The sequence below is a fragment of the Podarcis tiliguerta genome (genome assembly GCF_965153285.1).
Source record: "Podarcis tiliguerta genome assembly, chromosome: 6".
Lineage (NCBI taxonomy): Eukaryota > Metazoa > Chordata > Lepidosauria > Squamata > Lacertidae > Podarcis > Podarcis tiliguerta.
In genome coordinates this window covers 86,966,770-86,983,541 of record NC_139539.1, presented here as the reverse complement: position 1 = coordinate 86,983,541, position 16,772 = coordinate 86,966,770, and the positions used below count along the sequence as shown (strand labels likewise).

At 42.1% G+C, this 16,772-nt stretch overlaps 1 protein-coding gene across 3 annotated transcripts in view; it reads left to right on the top strand.

The window, feature by feature from the left end:
* Window positions 1–16,772, top strand: part of PBX1 (PBX homeobox 1) — a 219,423-nt gene that overhangs the window by 182,438 nt on the left and 20,213 nt on the right. For 2 of the 3 annotated variants that reach the window (XM_083445359.1, XM_083445357.1), the window contains exons 4-6: window positions 4,834–5,024; window positions 6,273–6,408; window positions 12,742–12,901. In XM_083445359.1, coding sequence (XP_083301485.1) covers window positions 4,834–5,024; window positions 6,273–6,408; window positions 12,742–12,901 — 487 coding nt within the window. The remainder of the gene's footprint in view (window positions 1–4,833; window positions 5,025–6,272; window positions 6,409–12,741; window positions 12,902–16,772) is intronic. The other variant, XM_083445358.1, reaches the window with a different exon arrangement.

Here is a 16,772-nt window from a genome sequence, read left to right as displayed (position 1 = left end):
AAGCGCCTGTTCCAGTCAGGAGGAATGCCCAAAATAAGTGACTCATGCAGAGACGCAACAGGCATTTTCCCAGGCAGAAGGCAGGTAATCCCACTGTATCTCTGCACTGGGAGTGACTGAGTGATACAATCACACCCAGTCCAGAAGCATAGCACGGTTACCAGAATCCCACCTGGAAGATTGCCTGTTGCATCTCTGCATGAGTCAGTGATTGAGAGGAGGCAAGCCCAGTGATCTGTGAAGAGACACAATAGGAAGTTTTCTCTGTATGTGAACTCATGAGATCCTTTCATTATATAATTAATCCATCTGGGATTATATATTAGCTGTTTTCTCATGACCCTGGCGCATTCTGAGAACCTCATTACTATTGAGAGGGAAGGATGAATCTGCCTATTTCAGTTTCTCACAGTTTTTATTTTTTCTCAGTCTGAAGTTCAGTTCTCCACACCTGTTTTGATTTTTGTTAAGTCTTCATGAAAAATAACCAACATTTTAATGTGATTTTCTCCTGATATGCACCTGCCTGTATGACATTTTGCCCAGTATGCCATTTTTACAAATCGATTTCCCCTTAAATAATGCATTTTATGTGTTTTTTTCATGAATATGTTGTTGTTGTTATCACCATCATTTCATTTCTATACCACTTTATATTTTTAAGGGAAAAATCTGGAAGCCCTTTACAACCCACATTAAAACATCAAATAAAACCATCCAGAGTTAAACTACTGAAGAAAGTCACATATAAAGTATACATTCCAAGCAACATAATGAGCAGGAAACGAAAATACTATCTTGAACATTTAAAAAGAAAACATTGTTAAGGGAAGTCAAATATAAAGCACACATATAAAAGAGCAGAATTATCAAGATAAAAGAACATTGTCATTGGCATGGACCATGGCTGCCAGTCCTTCCAAGGATGGTGGCTGTGGAAGTTGAGGCTCCATGACCCGGGCCCTCTTCTACAGCCTCAGCTTTTGTAGCTGGAGTCCGTCAGGGCGCTGCCTTCCCAGTCCAGGTGGGGAAAAGCCCGTAAGGTACTGAGAAGGTCTTCCAGGCTGAGTCACAGCCAAGATGAATCTATCCATAGTACTGCAGAATCGTAGAGTTGGAAGGGACCCCAGTGGTCATCTAGTCCAACCCCCTGCAATATAGGAATCTCAACTAAAGCATCCAAGACAGATGGCTATCCATAGAGTAGGTATTCATATGGACACTTAACTTCAGTATTTTCATTTTTTTCACATGTTAACAGCAACAACATTAATAATACTATTTGTATCTCACCCCTCTGACTTCTTGCCCCAGTTTTATATGTACAATTATTATTTTTGCATTTGTGTGTACATATGCATACACACTTTTGTGCTTATTACCTGGCTGAAAAACTGCATTGCAAAATTCAGTGTGGATTTTGAAGGATGGCTGTGTTTCAGGCTGAATATTGTTTCAGAATATACAAATTAGATAGGTAAAGGGACTCCTGACAGTTAAGTCCAGTCGCGAACGACTCTGGGGTTGCGGCGCTCATCTCGCTTTACTGGCCTAGGGAGCTGGTGTACAGCTTCCGGGTCATGTGGCCAGCATGACTAAGCCACTTCTGGTGAACCAGAGCAGCGCACGGAAACGCCGTTTACCTTCCCACCGGAGCGGTACCTATTTATCTACTTTACTTTACTTTATTTATCTCGCTTTACTGGCCGAGAGAGCCGACAGTTTTTCCGAGTCATGTGGCCAGCATGACTAAGCTGCTTCTGGCAAAACCAGAGCAGCGCATGGAAATGCCGTTTACCTTCCTGCCGGAGCGGTACCTATTTATCTATTTGCACTTTGACGTGCTTTCGAACTGCTAGGCTGGCAGGAGCTGGGACCGAGCAATGGGAGCTCACCCCGTCGTGGGGATTTGAACCGCTGACCTTCTGATCAGCAATCTCTAGGCTCAATGGTTTAGACCACAGCGCCACCCACGTCCCCAAATGAGATAGGCTTGCCTTTAAATGTGAGCTGATTTTTTTCAATTCAACACCCACCCACTCTGTAGCTTTTGCGCTGTTCATTTCCACCCTCAGTCTTTGGCCTAGTTCTCAGTGAGGTTTTCAACCTGTTTCTGAGCTTGGGCCACTTTAGACTTCAGACAGGGATCCCACTCCTCTGCACAAAACAATTCCCTTCAAACTAGCATGGTAGGGAGAAGGGTTCTAGCATAACTTGTTCTCCCTGATGCTCAGCTCACAGGAATCTTTCCCGCTGTCCCATGGGAGAAAATCCCACTGTGTGTGCCTCTTCCCCCACCTGGTCTTGACATAGGATTGTCACTTCCATAGGGTGTAATCTTCACAGCATTCACCATTGTTCTTCTAGAGGCCTTGCACCAACTCTCCATCAGCAAAATACAGTGGTGCCTCGCAAGACGAAAAGAATCCGTTCTGCGAGTCTCTTCATCTTGTGGTTTTTTTCGTCTTGCGAAGCAAGCCCATTAGCGGATTAGCGCTGTTAACGCTATTAGCGGTTTAGCGGCTATTAAAGGCTTAAGGGATTAGCGGATTAGCTGCTAAAAGGCTATTAGCGGCTATTAAAGGCTTAAGGGGTTAGCGGATTAGCTGCTAAAAGGCTATTAGCGGCTTAGATCAGCTGATAAGTGGCTTAGATCAGCTGTTAAGCGGCTTAGCGATCAGCTGCTAAGCGGCATAGCGAACAGCTGTTAAGTGGCTTAGGGGCTTGGGGAAAAGGGGGGGAGGGGAAAAAAACCCAGGAATCGCAAGGCATTTTCGTCTTGCGAAGCAAGCCCATAGCAAATTCGTTTTGCGAAGCACCTCCAAAACGGAAAACCCTTTCGTCTAGCGGGTTTTCCGTCTTGCGAGGCATTCGTCTTGCGGGGCACCACTGTAAAGCCAGTTTCTTTCAAGCACTATCTGACCCTGTGCCAAACAAGTGCGGCCTATTAATGTTTCCATGATGTACGGTGTCCCATATATATTTCTGCTTCTGATATCTTATGTGTGGATTCCCCCCCCCCCTTGTAATGTTGATTCCCTGTGTTATTGAAGAATATTAGCTAGCCAGAGAGTTTGTTAGCCTGACTGAAACTGAACTTGTATGAGCTGGAGGTGGAATGCTAGTTTGGAACTGGATTGGTTTTATGCAGTGCAGCGGACAGCAGAAAAATGTCTGATCATGTGTTCAAATAGTGTATTTTATGTCTTCTAATGGCAGGTCCATTCCAGAATCACATGGGCAGTACTTCTTATAGCCATATCAACAGAGCAAAGGCTCATCTCATCTCTGAGAGCATCTCATTAAGTAACAAAAACACTTTGCCTTCCCTAGACGATTTCTTTTCCTGTCTGCAAATAGACTCTCTCACACATCTGTGGCTCTGTAGTTGATACTTACACTGAGTTCTGGACATACATTTTGATTGTGCATTTGGGGAAATGATCATTCATGCACAGGAAAAAAGCTGCCTGAGGTTTTTGGTTTGTTTTTTTTAAGGTAGGGGTATACATTTTTAAATAAATGCAAACAAAATAAATCAGACCATTGGTTCAGCTCTGTCACCGATAAGAATAGATGAACCTGTCAAATTGAGTTTTTCATTTGTCCAATCTTAAATTCGGTTCTCCTTATTTCTGCATAAATTTGAGATTATTATTTTTTTAAAAAAGCATGAGAATCCATCAGCATTTTAGTTTGCATTTTTCCTAATATGGAAATTTTATATTTAATTTTACCTAATATACACATCGTTGCAAGCAGCTTTTCCTAATACAATGCATTTTCAAGTTATGTTCACTAATATATGCATTTATGCACACTTTTCCCTAATATATATATTTTGTATGCGTTGTCTGGCTGGAGAACTGCACGGCCAAATTTGTAGAAGTGCAAATTTTGAAGGCTAGCTGTGTATTGGTAAGTGCAAATTAGGGAGGTTCACAATAAAATGTGAACCAAAGTGAATTTCTCCCCCTAGTCAGAAATTTACGCCTTCTTCTGTCCATGTGTGCATGCACATGCTTATGCTCTTTTGCATTTGCTCATGTCCTATCACAAACTGGTGTTGGATCTTTTATTCCATAAGGGTATTAGATAGAGGTGTCACAGTAATCCGAAAGGTTCAATTTCTGACCTGCATGAAATGGCTCCATAATCACCATATGCCTGCTTATAAAGAGGCGGATTTAGGGGAGTGTGACCGGTTCTCTTGCATTGGGCACTGAGCCAGGAGAACACCTCAGGGGGCATCGCAACAGTGACAAACAGTGGAAGGTGAGAGGCGGGGATGGCGAAGTTTGGCCTTCCACAGGGTACCACTGAAATTTTAAAGCCCAAAGACTGCTACTGGGTTCTATCCAATTACTTTCTACTAAGGGAGAGATTATCAGTACACACAAATTCTTGTGGAAGTAATGGAGGCAAAAAAAATGGTGGCTGGATACAGAAACTTCTACAGAAGCTCACTGGAGGTTGAAGAATCTTTATGCACATCCAACTATGCATCCAATTGAAAGCAAAGAAGTAGGAAAGGATTGAATTTAGCTGCACACCTAAATATGGATCTGAGTGCACATCTTATGAAAAGCAAGATGTGTATTTGGATACATATTCCTACCTGCATCTTATTTTCATTGGTGGTTTCCCTAAATGAGACATTGTGTAGAAGAGTTGCTCAGCAGATGTTGAAGACCATGGGTCAGAAAACCAGACAAGGTTTGAAGGAATAAAGGGGCAGGATTCCTACATCCCTGCTGCAGCCGCCTCTTGCCCAGCATGCAGTGACTCCTCCGGTCCTAAGGGATCTTCTCGCTCTTTCTCTTGTTGTCCCAGGCATGCAACGAGTTCACCACTCATGTGATGAATCTGCTGCGAGAGCAGAGCAGGACCCGGCCCATCTCACCCAAGGAGATAGAGCGGATGGTCAGCATCATCCATCGCAAGTTCAGTTCCATCCAGATGCAACTCAAACAGAGCACATGTGAAGCTGTCATGATCCTGCGCTCCCGATTTCTCGATGCACGGTGAGTTTACCCCAGGCATAACAAGAACCACTCACCGAATCACTTCTGTGTGACTAAGAAGGAAGACTTGTAAATTGGAAGAGAGACGGTTCCTCTTCTCCTTTCTTCATCTTCTTCCAGTATGTTGGGGCCACAAATGACTAACATATGTGGGAGCATTTTTTTGGGGGGGGGATCAGTAACTTTTGTAGACTGTTCTACCTGTTCCATCAAGGTAGATTTTCAAGACTGTTCTACCTTCCCCCCTCAAAAAAAAATAAACAAACGAAAGCTACTATTGAACCATTTAAAGGAAATAGTTGCTTAAGCTTGCTGGGGAAGAAGATAGATGAGCTACAGGGTTATTTCTGTACAAACTGAGTTCAAACTAAATGTATAACAAATTCAATTGTCGAAGCTAGAATTGAAAAGCAAAATAAACATAACATGGACTGTACAAGTTCAGACTACAGGGAGGAGATGCCCTCTTTGAATGCTCTCCCATGCAAAAGTTTTCTGCAGGTAGAAAATTAGCACACTGGGGAGAAAAGTTATTGGACAGGCCTCTCACTATTATGCTGATTTTTCTACTTGTTTGCCCCCCACCCCCTTACAGAGCAGAGCACAAGCTAGTTTCCCATAGTTTGCCCATCTTTCAAGTATGTGGCCAGTGCCACGTGAAATTCTTCCAACTTGCTTCACTGCCTGTTTTCCAATAAACTGGAATTATAAAGGCTACTTGGAAGTGGGTCGATGGAAGGTGCTCTGTTTAAAAGGCAGCGAGTGATGTTTGCAGTGTAACCGACAACGTGCTCCAAACTCCCACAAGAGATTCAGGGATCTCCCCTAATATCTAATTTGACACAGAGCTAAACGTTACACACAAATGCAAGTTTCTCACATTTTATTTTTTTATTAAAGAATCTTTGGAGGTGGACATAGGGAGTGACAACACAGCAGTTGGGGTGATGGCACTTAGCCCATCACTTGGGTGGGTCAAAATCACCTTCAATGTTTGTGAAGAGCAGTCGATGGAAGGTAATTGTCATCATAAAACTGTCACATGAGGAAAGGGTTAAATGATTCGCTTCTTTGCCAGTCAGATTTGCATCCTCCCAAGGCTGCTGTTACTTTTATGGAACATCTAGTTTGACCATTTGAGATTCGCATAACAGGATGTGAGGACTGATATGTGGTGACTGTGGGCTCTTCCTTAAATACATTGCTTTTAGGTCATTGAGTACTGAGCATCCGTTTCTTTTTGACCAGGCGGAAAAGAAGAAATTTCAACAAGCAGGCTACAGAAATCCTCAATGAGTATTTCTATTCCCACCTCAGCAACCCATACCCCAGTGAGGAAGCCAAAGAGGAGCTAGCCAAGAAATGTGGCATCACAGTCTCACAGGTAAGAAACCCAGGTGCCTGTTCTATGCCGAGAGCACCCGTCTTGTCTGTCTGGTTATCCATCCATTTATGTAATCTGGGAGAGGTGGAAAGAGCCGGCACCAAAAAAATTGCATAGAAAGGGTGTACCATTGGGAATGAAGAATGAGCAAAGAGGGGGATGAGGGACTGGGGAGCAACAGACTTCTGAGGACATAAGAAAGGAGAAATCTACTAAGCAAGAAATGTAGACGTTGTCTAGGGAAGGGATTGTATTTGGGGGGGGGGACTCTTAAAACTCATGGCTCAGAGGGTAGAGCATGGGACTCTTAATCTCAGGGTCTTGGGTTTGAGCCCCATCTTGGGCAAAAGATTCCTACATTACAGGGGATTGTTGTATGATTCTACTGCATTGTGTACAATGATTGCAATTGGGTATTCAGGGTCGTTTTTAGGCCCTTGAGTATTTTAATCCAAAGAAGAGCACAGTGTTGCTTGCACTAGAATCATGGGCAACTATTCTGGGCAACCTCGCGACGTTTAACTGGAGTTGCTCAATGAGAAAATATGTAGCAGCGGGAAAAGATCATGAAAGACAACTTGTTGGATGTCTGCTCAGATAATACCCTCATCATTTGGGTCAACAATGAGGCTTCTTGGCCAGAGCTGCATTTGAACTAAGAGCTCATCCTAGAATGTGCCCAGGATTCATCTGTAGTGCTGACAGTGGTTTCCAAGGCTGACAAAGCCACGTGGAAAGGATTCACTGAAAGCAGAACATTTGAAAACCACCACATTTAGGAAGACTATATTGCCATGGATGGACTGGGGGGGGGGGGGAGTTTCCAGGATAATTTCCATCTTGTCAAGCAGTGTACATAGTAATTACTCTCCCATTTGCTACTGAACACCTCCTTAATGTTCTTCTTTGTGCTATTTTATGTGTTCCCACATGGTTTGAGATTTCTTATTAAGGTGACAAAGAAGCTGGGTGCTCCTAGAATAGAAAGCTCAGCTATTGGCCACCAGTTATTGGCTACCCTCAAGGATGGGACTACGAATGGTGGAATTATTGCTCCTCGCAACCTTCCCAAACTCTCAATAAAGCCTTCCTTGATAAGGAAGTTGCTGAAACAGATTGAAGCTGAGCAGATTTGTGTCACCAAGAACTGCATGAATTTATTACATAGGTTGAAACATAGAATAATAGAATTGTAGAGTTGGAACATATCCCGAGGGTCATCTCGTCTGACCCCCTGCAATGCAGGAATCTCAGCTAAAGCATCCATGACAGATGGCTATCCAACCTCTGCTTAAAAACCTTCTGGAGGTACCCAGTTGATAACATGACCACTCTGGCTGATTAGAAGAATTAAAACCAGCAGACCAGAGTCCCTCGAAGGGTGGTGGACTCCTTCATTTGAGGTTTTTAAGCAGAGTTTGAATGGCCATGTGTTATGGGTGCTTTAGTTAAGATTTCTGCATTGCAGGGGGGTCGGACTAGATGACCCTTAGGGTCCCTTCCAACTCTACCATTCTAGGATTCTTTGATTCTGTAATTTTATGGATGATGTAGAAATTTGATTTTGCCCCCTTATGCTATTACCTCTCTAGTTTTTATAATGCTGTGGCTTTTGTAAAGGCTTTTGCCATTCAGCCAATGGGCATTCCATGATCCAGGGGGCAGCCTAAAAATAAGAAGGTAGCAATGCCTAAGAGCTGTTTCCCAGTATATGCAGTTGGAGATGGCAGCAGCGTTCTGCAGATTGCTTTCAACTGGGAAGTCCGGTCATACCAGTCTTTATTGAATTTCATGTTACTTTTTTGTTGACCATTTTTCCAGTTCACATATTTTTGATTCAACCTTTTTGTCATTGAAAGTGTTAACAATTCCTCCTTCTTGGTTTCACCTGCAGCTTCAAAAGTATTCTCTTCCATCACCCAAATCACTGATGAGATTATTGTGTTCCAGTAGACTCAGAGCAGAGATTATTGTGTTTCAATAGACTCAGCAGAAACTACTCTTGTTTTCTCTTGCCATTTGCATCTTGCAATGTGCATTTTTATCCAGATGTGTTCACCAGATAGAAGTTTTGTGTACTCAACCTTTCTATCTGTCTTTTGTTTCTTTCTCATGTGGGCTAGCAAATGTTTAAGTAATGCCAGCTGTCAGGGTTCTCTTGTACTAGCCCCTTTGAAATGAATGAGACTTGTGCAGGAGAACTTCCTGATAGGTTGTACATCTGCATGTTTTTTATCTGCTAAATATTTTTTTTTTAAGTAACGAAAGTTTACATAGGTATGAGTTGCTCTTGACTAATTCATATAGACTATTACACAACATTCTGTCTCTGACATTTAGATTCATTTATGTTTTAGTAACTTAACCAGATACTAAATTGAATTAATTAGCATTTATGCCTCACTGCTCTTTCAAGTTATTTATTAACTAATTAATGACATTTTGGACACACGAACACACACATGCTCCTATTGTGTTTTTCTGTGAGGATTGTTCACCCCCAAGTTTCGAGATCTTGCATGCAAGCTGATGCTAGATTCCACAACTAGAGGAGCTGCTTCTTTCTTTTGGCATGTTGGGGTAGAAACTGCCACAGCATGCAGAAGCAACTCTGAACTTTTAGTAGAATTGATGGGTGATCTTGATAACTCTCTTTCATATTTCAAATCTGAATCTTCTGTTACTCTAAATTTGTATTCTCAGATTATGACTTTGCTAATTTCTTGAGCTGACAAATTGCATCACATTGTGAGCTTGTCCCTTGCCACCTGTCCAATATGGTTTGAGGTTTAGAGGTTCTGCATGCTGACATTTTCTATCATTGTTTAGTGGCAGATAAGCTCCCAAATGCAAACTTTCAGCTATTCAGCACCAAGGAACTGATATGTCATCCATACCAATCAAAGGGCAGTAGTTGTCAATTACTATATTTATCAGGTCTACTTCATTTCTCACGTTCCCTGTATTGAGAATGCTTTGGTCAAACCTGAATTGTTGTCCAAGTATACAATACTTCCTCCCATATGACTTCGACTGATGCATAAAATATAGGATTTCCCATTTATTTGTCTGTTTCCTTACTCATAAAACTTCTATAGCATCTTTTGTTCTGGAAAAGATATTGTGTTAATATCTACAGGACTATGTGGCAACCAGTTTTACAGTTTTACTTTCACAGTTCTAATAAGACTTTGAAGCCATGCTGTCCATTGGAACCAGTCAGCAGTCCACCAGCTATATTGTAAATTCTTGGTGAAAGATACTTTTTTTCAACCAGAACTTGCCAGAACTCAGTTCCGGCACCTCTCAGGTGGCCACCATTGCCATTATAAGAGAACAAGGGAGGTGTTCATGGTGAGTTTCTCCACCTCTTTTCCTAGAAAAATAGCACTGGTCACTGGCCTCACTAAACTTTCACAACTGAAAGCCATATCAATAAGCTCATGTGAGATGGGGCTCATGTGAGATGGATCAGCCAATTCTCAGGTCTGTGTCACTTTTGAATGTGTTTAGTTATAAGCCAGGTGTGTCCCATTTCCACATTAAGCTGGGAATTACTTAAAAAAAAAAAAAGATCCTCATGAAAACGTGCACTCAAATTTGTATTTAAATACAAACTTGTCTGTTCAAAAACATGTTTAGTCTCCAAAAGAAATTATTTTGATACTTGTTTTGAGCCAATAACTGCATCACACAATTTAGAGAAGTGCAAATTCTAAAGGATAGCTACATCTGCACATTGATCCGGTGGTGTGGATCAGGTCAACTCATATCAGAATTCATAGGAATCATGTTCCTCAAGCATCTCATGCTGCAGCGTCCCAGAAGTTGGTGGAAGATTATGATCTTCCTTCTAAATCTCGGGGAAAGCATCCCACTGATGCAGTAATGTCACCTGTTTCATAGAAGTTCATTTCCACAGCAGGAAAGATGTTATCAGGCAGATTTTTGACTCTCCAAATAAACTGTATGCATGAAACATTTTATGCGTTGATTCTATTTAAATCTTTAAACTGATTTGCCACCCGCTTCATTTCAAAAGACCCAGGGTTAGCAATGCCCTTAAATGTGTGCCAAAAAAGCTTCGCTATTTCCAACTTTATTCATGAATGGAAGCTTTTATGTATCTTGCTTTCAGACAGAAGAGAATGGTGCTCAACTCAGAAAGCAAACATAGCATTACTGAAATAAGTTCATGTCAGGGTCTTTCAGAAACTGCACTGAGAAGGTTAAGTTTATCCTCCTAGCATGGGGTGGGTGAAACATTTTTGGCTAGAAGGCCACAACACCCACACATACACACGTACACACCAATCACGGGGAGCCCAGTGTTGTGTTGTGTTGTGCAGTCAGTGCAATGGAGCCAACCTGCCACTCCTGCTCTTACTCGCTTGTGCAATGCCAAGCTTTAAAAAAAGAGAAGCCGCTATGATGGACAGCGACGGAAGTTCTCATCTGTAAGCCATCAGTTCCAAGTGAGAAGCAAAAGCTGGCCAGCTATAGAAAGAATAAATGAGGCTGTCATCTGACTATATGTGGAATCCACACAGATATTTCAAAATCCAGAGCGTTATGCATTCATGTCTCGCATTTCAGGGAAGCTGTCCGTGCAGACATACAAGGGTCAGACCAAGATGGATTTAGTTCCGCCTTCTGCTTCCAGCAGCAGCAAGTTCACAAGGCTCTGGGTGCTCGCAAGCATGGCATGAAGGTTTTTGCCTCTATTATCTTGTATCCAAAGGCAGACAACCTCTGAATAAGGAGGTATCCTTCATAGCTAGACTGTTCTCCAGGAATTTGTCTGTTCCCTTTTAAAAGCTATCTAAGCCCTGTGCTGAGGGGGTTTCACCTGCTAGCCTGGTCCCAGATTCCACAGATACAGTCTCATTTGCCAAGACAGACATACAGCGGTACCTCAGGTTACAGACGCTTCAGGTTACTGATGCTTCAGGTTACAGACTCCGCTAACCCAGAGGCAGCGGGAGGCACCATTAGCTAAAGTGGTACTTAAGGTTAAGACCAGTTTCAGGTTAAGAATGGACCTCCAGAACGAATTAAGTTCTTAACGCGAGGCACCACTGTACACAACAACACCAATAGGCTCTGATTAACCTTTTGCAGCATATGGATTGGGCAATAAGATCCTATTCATGTTGCAGGATACACAGGATGGGCAGACAGAATCTCCAGCTCATGGAGGTTTGAGCTGTTCAAACCTCATCTCAGAATTCACAGGAATCATGTTCCTCAAGCATCTCATGCTGCAGCATCCCAGAAGTTGGCGGAAGATTATTATTATTGTTCCACCCCAAAATGTTCATTTGTATGTTTAACAAAAGCCTGCCCAGGGCTTTCTTGCATTTCCACGTGTTGCAGTGAATTCTGTCTAGTGGTGAGAAATACATCCATTTTTGCCTCCTTAGAAAGTAAACGGCAACGATCATCTTCTAATCTTTGAGGATCTTCACGCTAAAAGATTTGTCCAAGTTAGCGTTTCCGTGATTAGTTTGAAGTAATTTCATTCCAAAGTCTTGGCTACATTTTATCTACACAAATTTTAAGCATTGTATATGAGAGGATAATAATATCAAATTTATAGAAGAATGAATGGGTTAGGACATTTTTCACATATATTTGTATATCGGGGGAGCTTTTTCCTCTACAAATGTTTGTGCCTTTTTATTTTCTTCTGTTTTGCTTTGTATCACTTTATTCCTTTATAACTGAAAACTTTTCAATAAAAAAGAGCACTGTATACGACAGCTCCGTTTACAGTTGTTTATGCATTATAGCAACTGCAAGGGACCTGGGCATGGATGGGGATGCAAAGTTTTACAGCAGTTTTGGAGTCTTGGCATACCTTGTTCGTTCTCCTCTGTTTGTAGTAACAATTACATAAGATAACTTCTTGAGGTGTGGGGCCGATCTGTGGAAGAAATGATCCCTTGGCACAGAAGATGCTCCTGATGGCTCTCTTTGTCTCTTCTGTGATTCTGAGATTCCATAAATCACATCAGGAAAATCTGGCTTTCTATTTTAAATGGAAATGTATGGAAGCACAGTTTTAGCATGTGGCCCAAGGCCTAGCCTCTCACACTAGAAAACATAAACAAAAATCCACAGTGTGCACTGTATATAAGCACAAAATCATATAGTTTTATGGGTCTGTCTTGTAAGTTCAGAGAGATTTATTCTAAACTATTAATCAGCATACTTAAACAGCATTCCCATTCTTTCCTCCCTTTCCCCTGGCTTCCCACCCTGGTCATATATTTGACTTCTTATTAACAGGCCTTTTTTTCTCTCTTTCTCTCTTTTTCAAACTTGCTCTAGGTATCAAACTGGTTTGGAAATAAGCGAATCCGGTACAAGAAGAACATAGGTAAATTTCAAGAGGAAGCCAATATTTATGCTGCCAAAACGGCTGTCACTGCTACAAATGTGTCAGCCCATGGAAGCCAAGCTAACTCACCCTCAACTCCCAATTCAGCTGGTTAGTTTTTTTTTTCTTTTGGGTTGTTATTGTTCTTTTCTTTCCGTGGGGTTTTATTTTCTTTTAGTATCAATGTGTGTTTCTCGTTTGCTTTTTAATTTGGTTTCCTCTTTGGTTCGTTCACTTTTGGGGCAATGTATTCATTTAGGATATTTTGTTCCTGTCTGTTTTTTCTGTTTCTGAAGGCAATGTAGTCATGCTTTTGTGTGATTAAAAGTAATGTGTTGGGAATTTCTGCACGGAGAACGTTTTGCCTGAGTTGCTGGTTCTCCCAGGAGAAAGGTCATCCGTGCACATTTGAATGTTTCAACAGGGGAGAGACGTTTATCACTGAGTGACCCTGATAAATAACCCAACACATTCAGGGGCCACAATCCACCAGGAAGTTCTCCTGTACAAGCCACATTGAAATGAATGGGAGCTGCACACGAGCACACAATGTTTCCATGGGACTTTTGCTCAGAGCATCACCAAGTCATGTTATTTGGTGTTTGTATTGTGTGAACGTTTCTCTCTGGATTATTGCTTGCTTATTCCCATTACCTGTAGCTCACCTGTTTTGTGTAATTTTATTTTTCTTTGGTATCAGAATTGCTAGAGGGCTTTTTACTCCATGAAAATTCAAACATGGCTTGTCCCTCTACCTTTCCAGGATGTGATCTTGTGTTTTTTTGTATTAGTAATGTAAGGGACAAATTCATTTTAGGTGCCTTGAGTACTATTGCGGAGAAAGGCAGAGTGGAAATTTGGGAAATAAATTAGCCCAATAAATAGTTTATATGATCTTGATATTTGAGATGCATGTGGTAAAGAGCTTGGATCAGGCTTGCTGTTTCATGTTTGCATCGTGTTAGACAATTGTTTATGACAAATTGTTTATTGTAAAATGGATTGTAATTTCCTGGGCCATAGAAAACTTGGGACAATCTTTTTGGGAAAGGTCAGCTTAAGGACCAGTTTGTGAACAAATGTGTACTGTATGGCTTTTTTGTTTTAAAAGAGGGAAATGCCAAATACATTGGGTTGATATACTTTTTCTACGTTATGAAATTATATGGGTACAAATAAGTACGAGGCATTTACGTAAAGCTGCCAACAAGCTGTGCCCAAGACGGTGTAATTTGGATGTCTTCCAAGAAAGCCTAGATATTGTTAGAAAACATGCTATGTCTCCCAGTGTGGTGTAGTGGTTAAGAGCGGTGGACTCGTAATCTGGTGAACCGGGTTCGTTTCCCCGCTCCTCCTCATGCAGCTGCTGGGTGACCTTGGGCTAGTCACACTTCTCTGAAGTCTCTCAGCCCCACTCACCTCACAGAGTGTTTGTTGTGGGGGAGGAAGGGAAAAGGAGATTGTTAGCCGCTTTGAGACTCCCTCGGGTAGTGATAAAGCGGGATATCAAATCCAAATCCAAAGCTCTGAAATAATAAAGCATTAAAGTAGAGTATCTTTCTTTCAGAGGAGTGTATGCCCAAGGTGAGCCCTTGTTCTGAATCACTTCAGTCTTTATTCTAGTCCACAGTTGAGGTCAGTGTGACCAAGTGGCTAAAGCAATGGGAATTAGAGCTCTGCGATCTGGAACCTCCTACCCAAGTTGCTTTGGCAATGGGAGAAACATCTTAGATAGTAACCCATAGCTGAGCAGCACCGGCAGAGCTGGCATTGTGCTTTGGTCTTCTTTTGGGGGCTGGCCCTCCTCAGAACCCTTAACCAGAATGGACCCCATTGTCTGAGGAGCTGGTGGTGCCATTTCTGTGCAGTGGGGAAGAGGCTAGAACTCCTGGTAACACCATTCGTCATGCCTGGAGATGGTTCTTTCCTCCATATCCTCTGATTGAAGCTTGTTTAGTTCCACTGGCTCTGCAACTGACATGGGCCAGAGGCCTTGTTCCAGCTGACATGGGCCAGAGGTAGGCCCTCCTCACTCAAATGAGGGAGCGATTGACAGCGTGACTTTTTGCGTGCAGCAGGTTGTGCTGGCAGCTGCAGCCCCAGGGCTGAAGCCATTGCTGTTGGTGATCTTGCTCCCATTAAGGCAAAGTGGAGGAGTACCAGAAATCAAATCTCACAAGTAACACTATGCAGGTCACACATCACAAATTACAATCTGTTTCTCACTACTTTTGAAAATTGAGATGGTGTGTTTTGCCTTATTGGTTTATCATTTACTGTCTTGCTCAAGGCCTGTGAGTTACAAGAAGCAGCTTGGTAATGTAGGTGTTATACAAGAGAATTGACCTTTTTATGAGCTCCGCTCCCTGGCCTGTGAACAGCAGCCATAAAAAAACCCAAAAGAATCTAGACTTGCCCTTTTGCAGTGGCAAGGAGCCAAATCCGTAGTAAACTTCCGCAAGACAACATTTCGTGCTGGTTTCCCCAAGATCTCCTTGTATTAGGAGGAGTGGCTCTTTAAAGCAGTGGCTTGCTGGATAAGAAAAGTGATTTTGCCTGGCCAAATTTCATAATAGCCCAGAATGGCAAGAACATTTAGGGCTGCTTCACATGTTACATTATATATATATATATACCTGACACATTTTAACTGTGCAAGTAAAAACCAAAGTGCAGAAAGCACATGTTTGCCGAGATATGTATCTTGCAGGTTCTCTTGTGAGAGAGCCCAAAGTGGCTTTGTCTCCCTGCTTGAAGTGTATATTTGGAAGCAGAGCTGGAGTTGTCGCTGTGTTGTGCGTAAAATGACACCCCACTGAGTGAAAGGAAGGCAGGGGACAATAAGGGGTGTGCGGAAGTATTTTAGGAAAGATAATAAGAAATGGACATTCTGTTTGGAGGACGAGCCAAACAGTAGAGGCTTGTATTGGGGCCATGCAGAAGGGCGTTTACCAACTCGCAGGTTCAGATCAGAAGAATCTTTATTTGGATCAGCCACTAGCCATAGCAATAAAATAAAATTACTGAAGACAGAGGTAAAAACTTAACTATACAAAATACACTTTGGAGGTTTACATCAATAATCAAATAATAGATCTTATTCTAATTGCCCCTGCTAAAAACCTTGCAGTTTTTGCTGTCACCTGATTATTATTGTTATTATTATAACTTATTGAATTTATATACCACCCCATACCTGGAGGTTCTGATCATCTTGATCTGCTAAAAGGACAGACACAGTAGCAATGGTTGAGCAGCCCCTGGCATGGACAATAGTAGAAGGGTAATAACCTCACTCCTCAAATCTTTATAAAGATTGCACGCCAGAAGCACATGAGCCACTGACTCAGTACTGCCATCTCCAAAAGGACATAACCGTTTTTCCAGTGCAATCTTTTGAAATTGACCCTCAAGTACAGCTGAAGGCAGTAGTATATTCAGTCCTGCAAAAGTGAGAGCACGTCTATAATTTGGAATTGTTAAATTTTGCAAATAGGGTGTCAAAATGACTAGGCGGAAAATAATCATACCATGGACAAAATTTCCTTATTGTGGCCAAATTATTGGTTGGTGGTTTCTTAGTTTGCTTCATGCTGAAAAGCGGATGCTAATTATCTTGGAGTTTGACACCCTGTGTGACACCCTCTACTTCAGGGATCCGCAAACATTTTCAGCAGGGGGCTGGTCCACTGTCCCTCAGACCTTGTGGGGGGCTGGACTATATTTTTTTGAGGGGGTGAACGAATTCCTATGCCCCACAAATAACCCAGGGATGCATTTTAAATAAAAGGACACATTCTACTCATGTAAAAACACCAGGCAGACCCCACAAATAACCCAGAGATGCATTTAAAATAAAAGGACACATTCTACTCATGTAAAAACACGCTGATTCCCAGACCATCTGCAGACCAGATTTAGAAGGTGATTGGGCCAGATCTGGCCCTTGGGCCTTAGTTTGCCTACCCATGCTCTATCTACT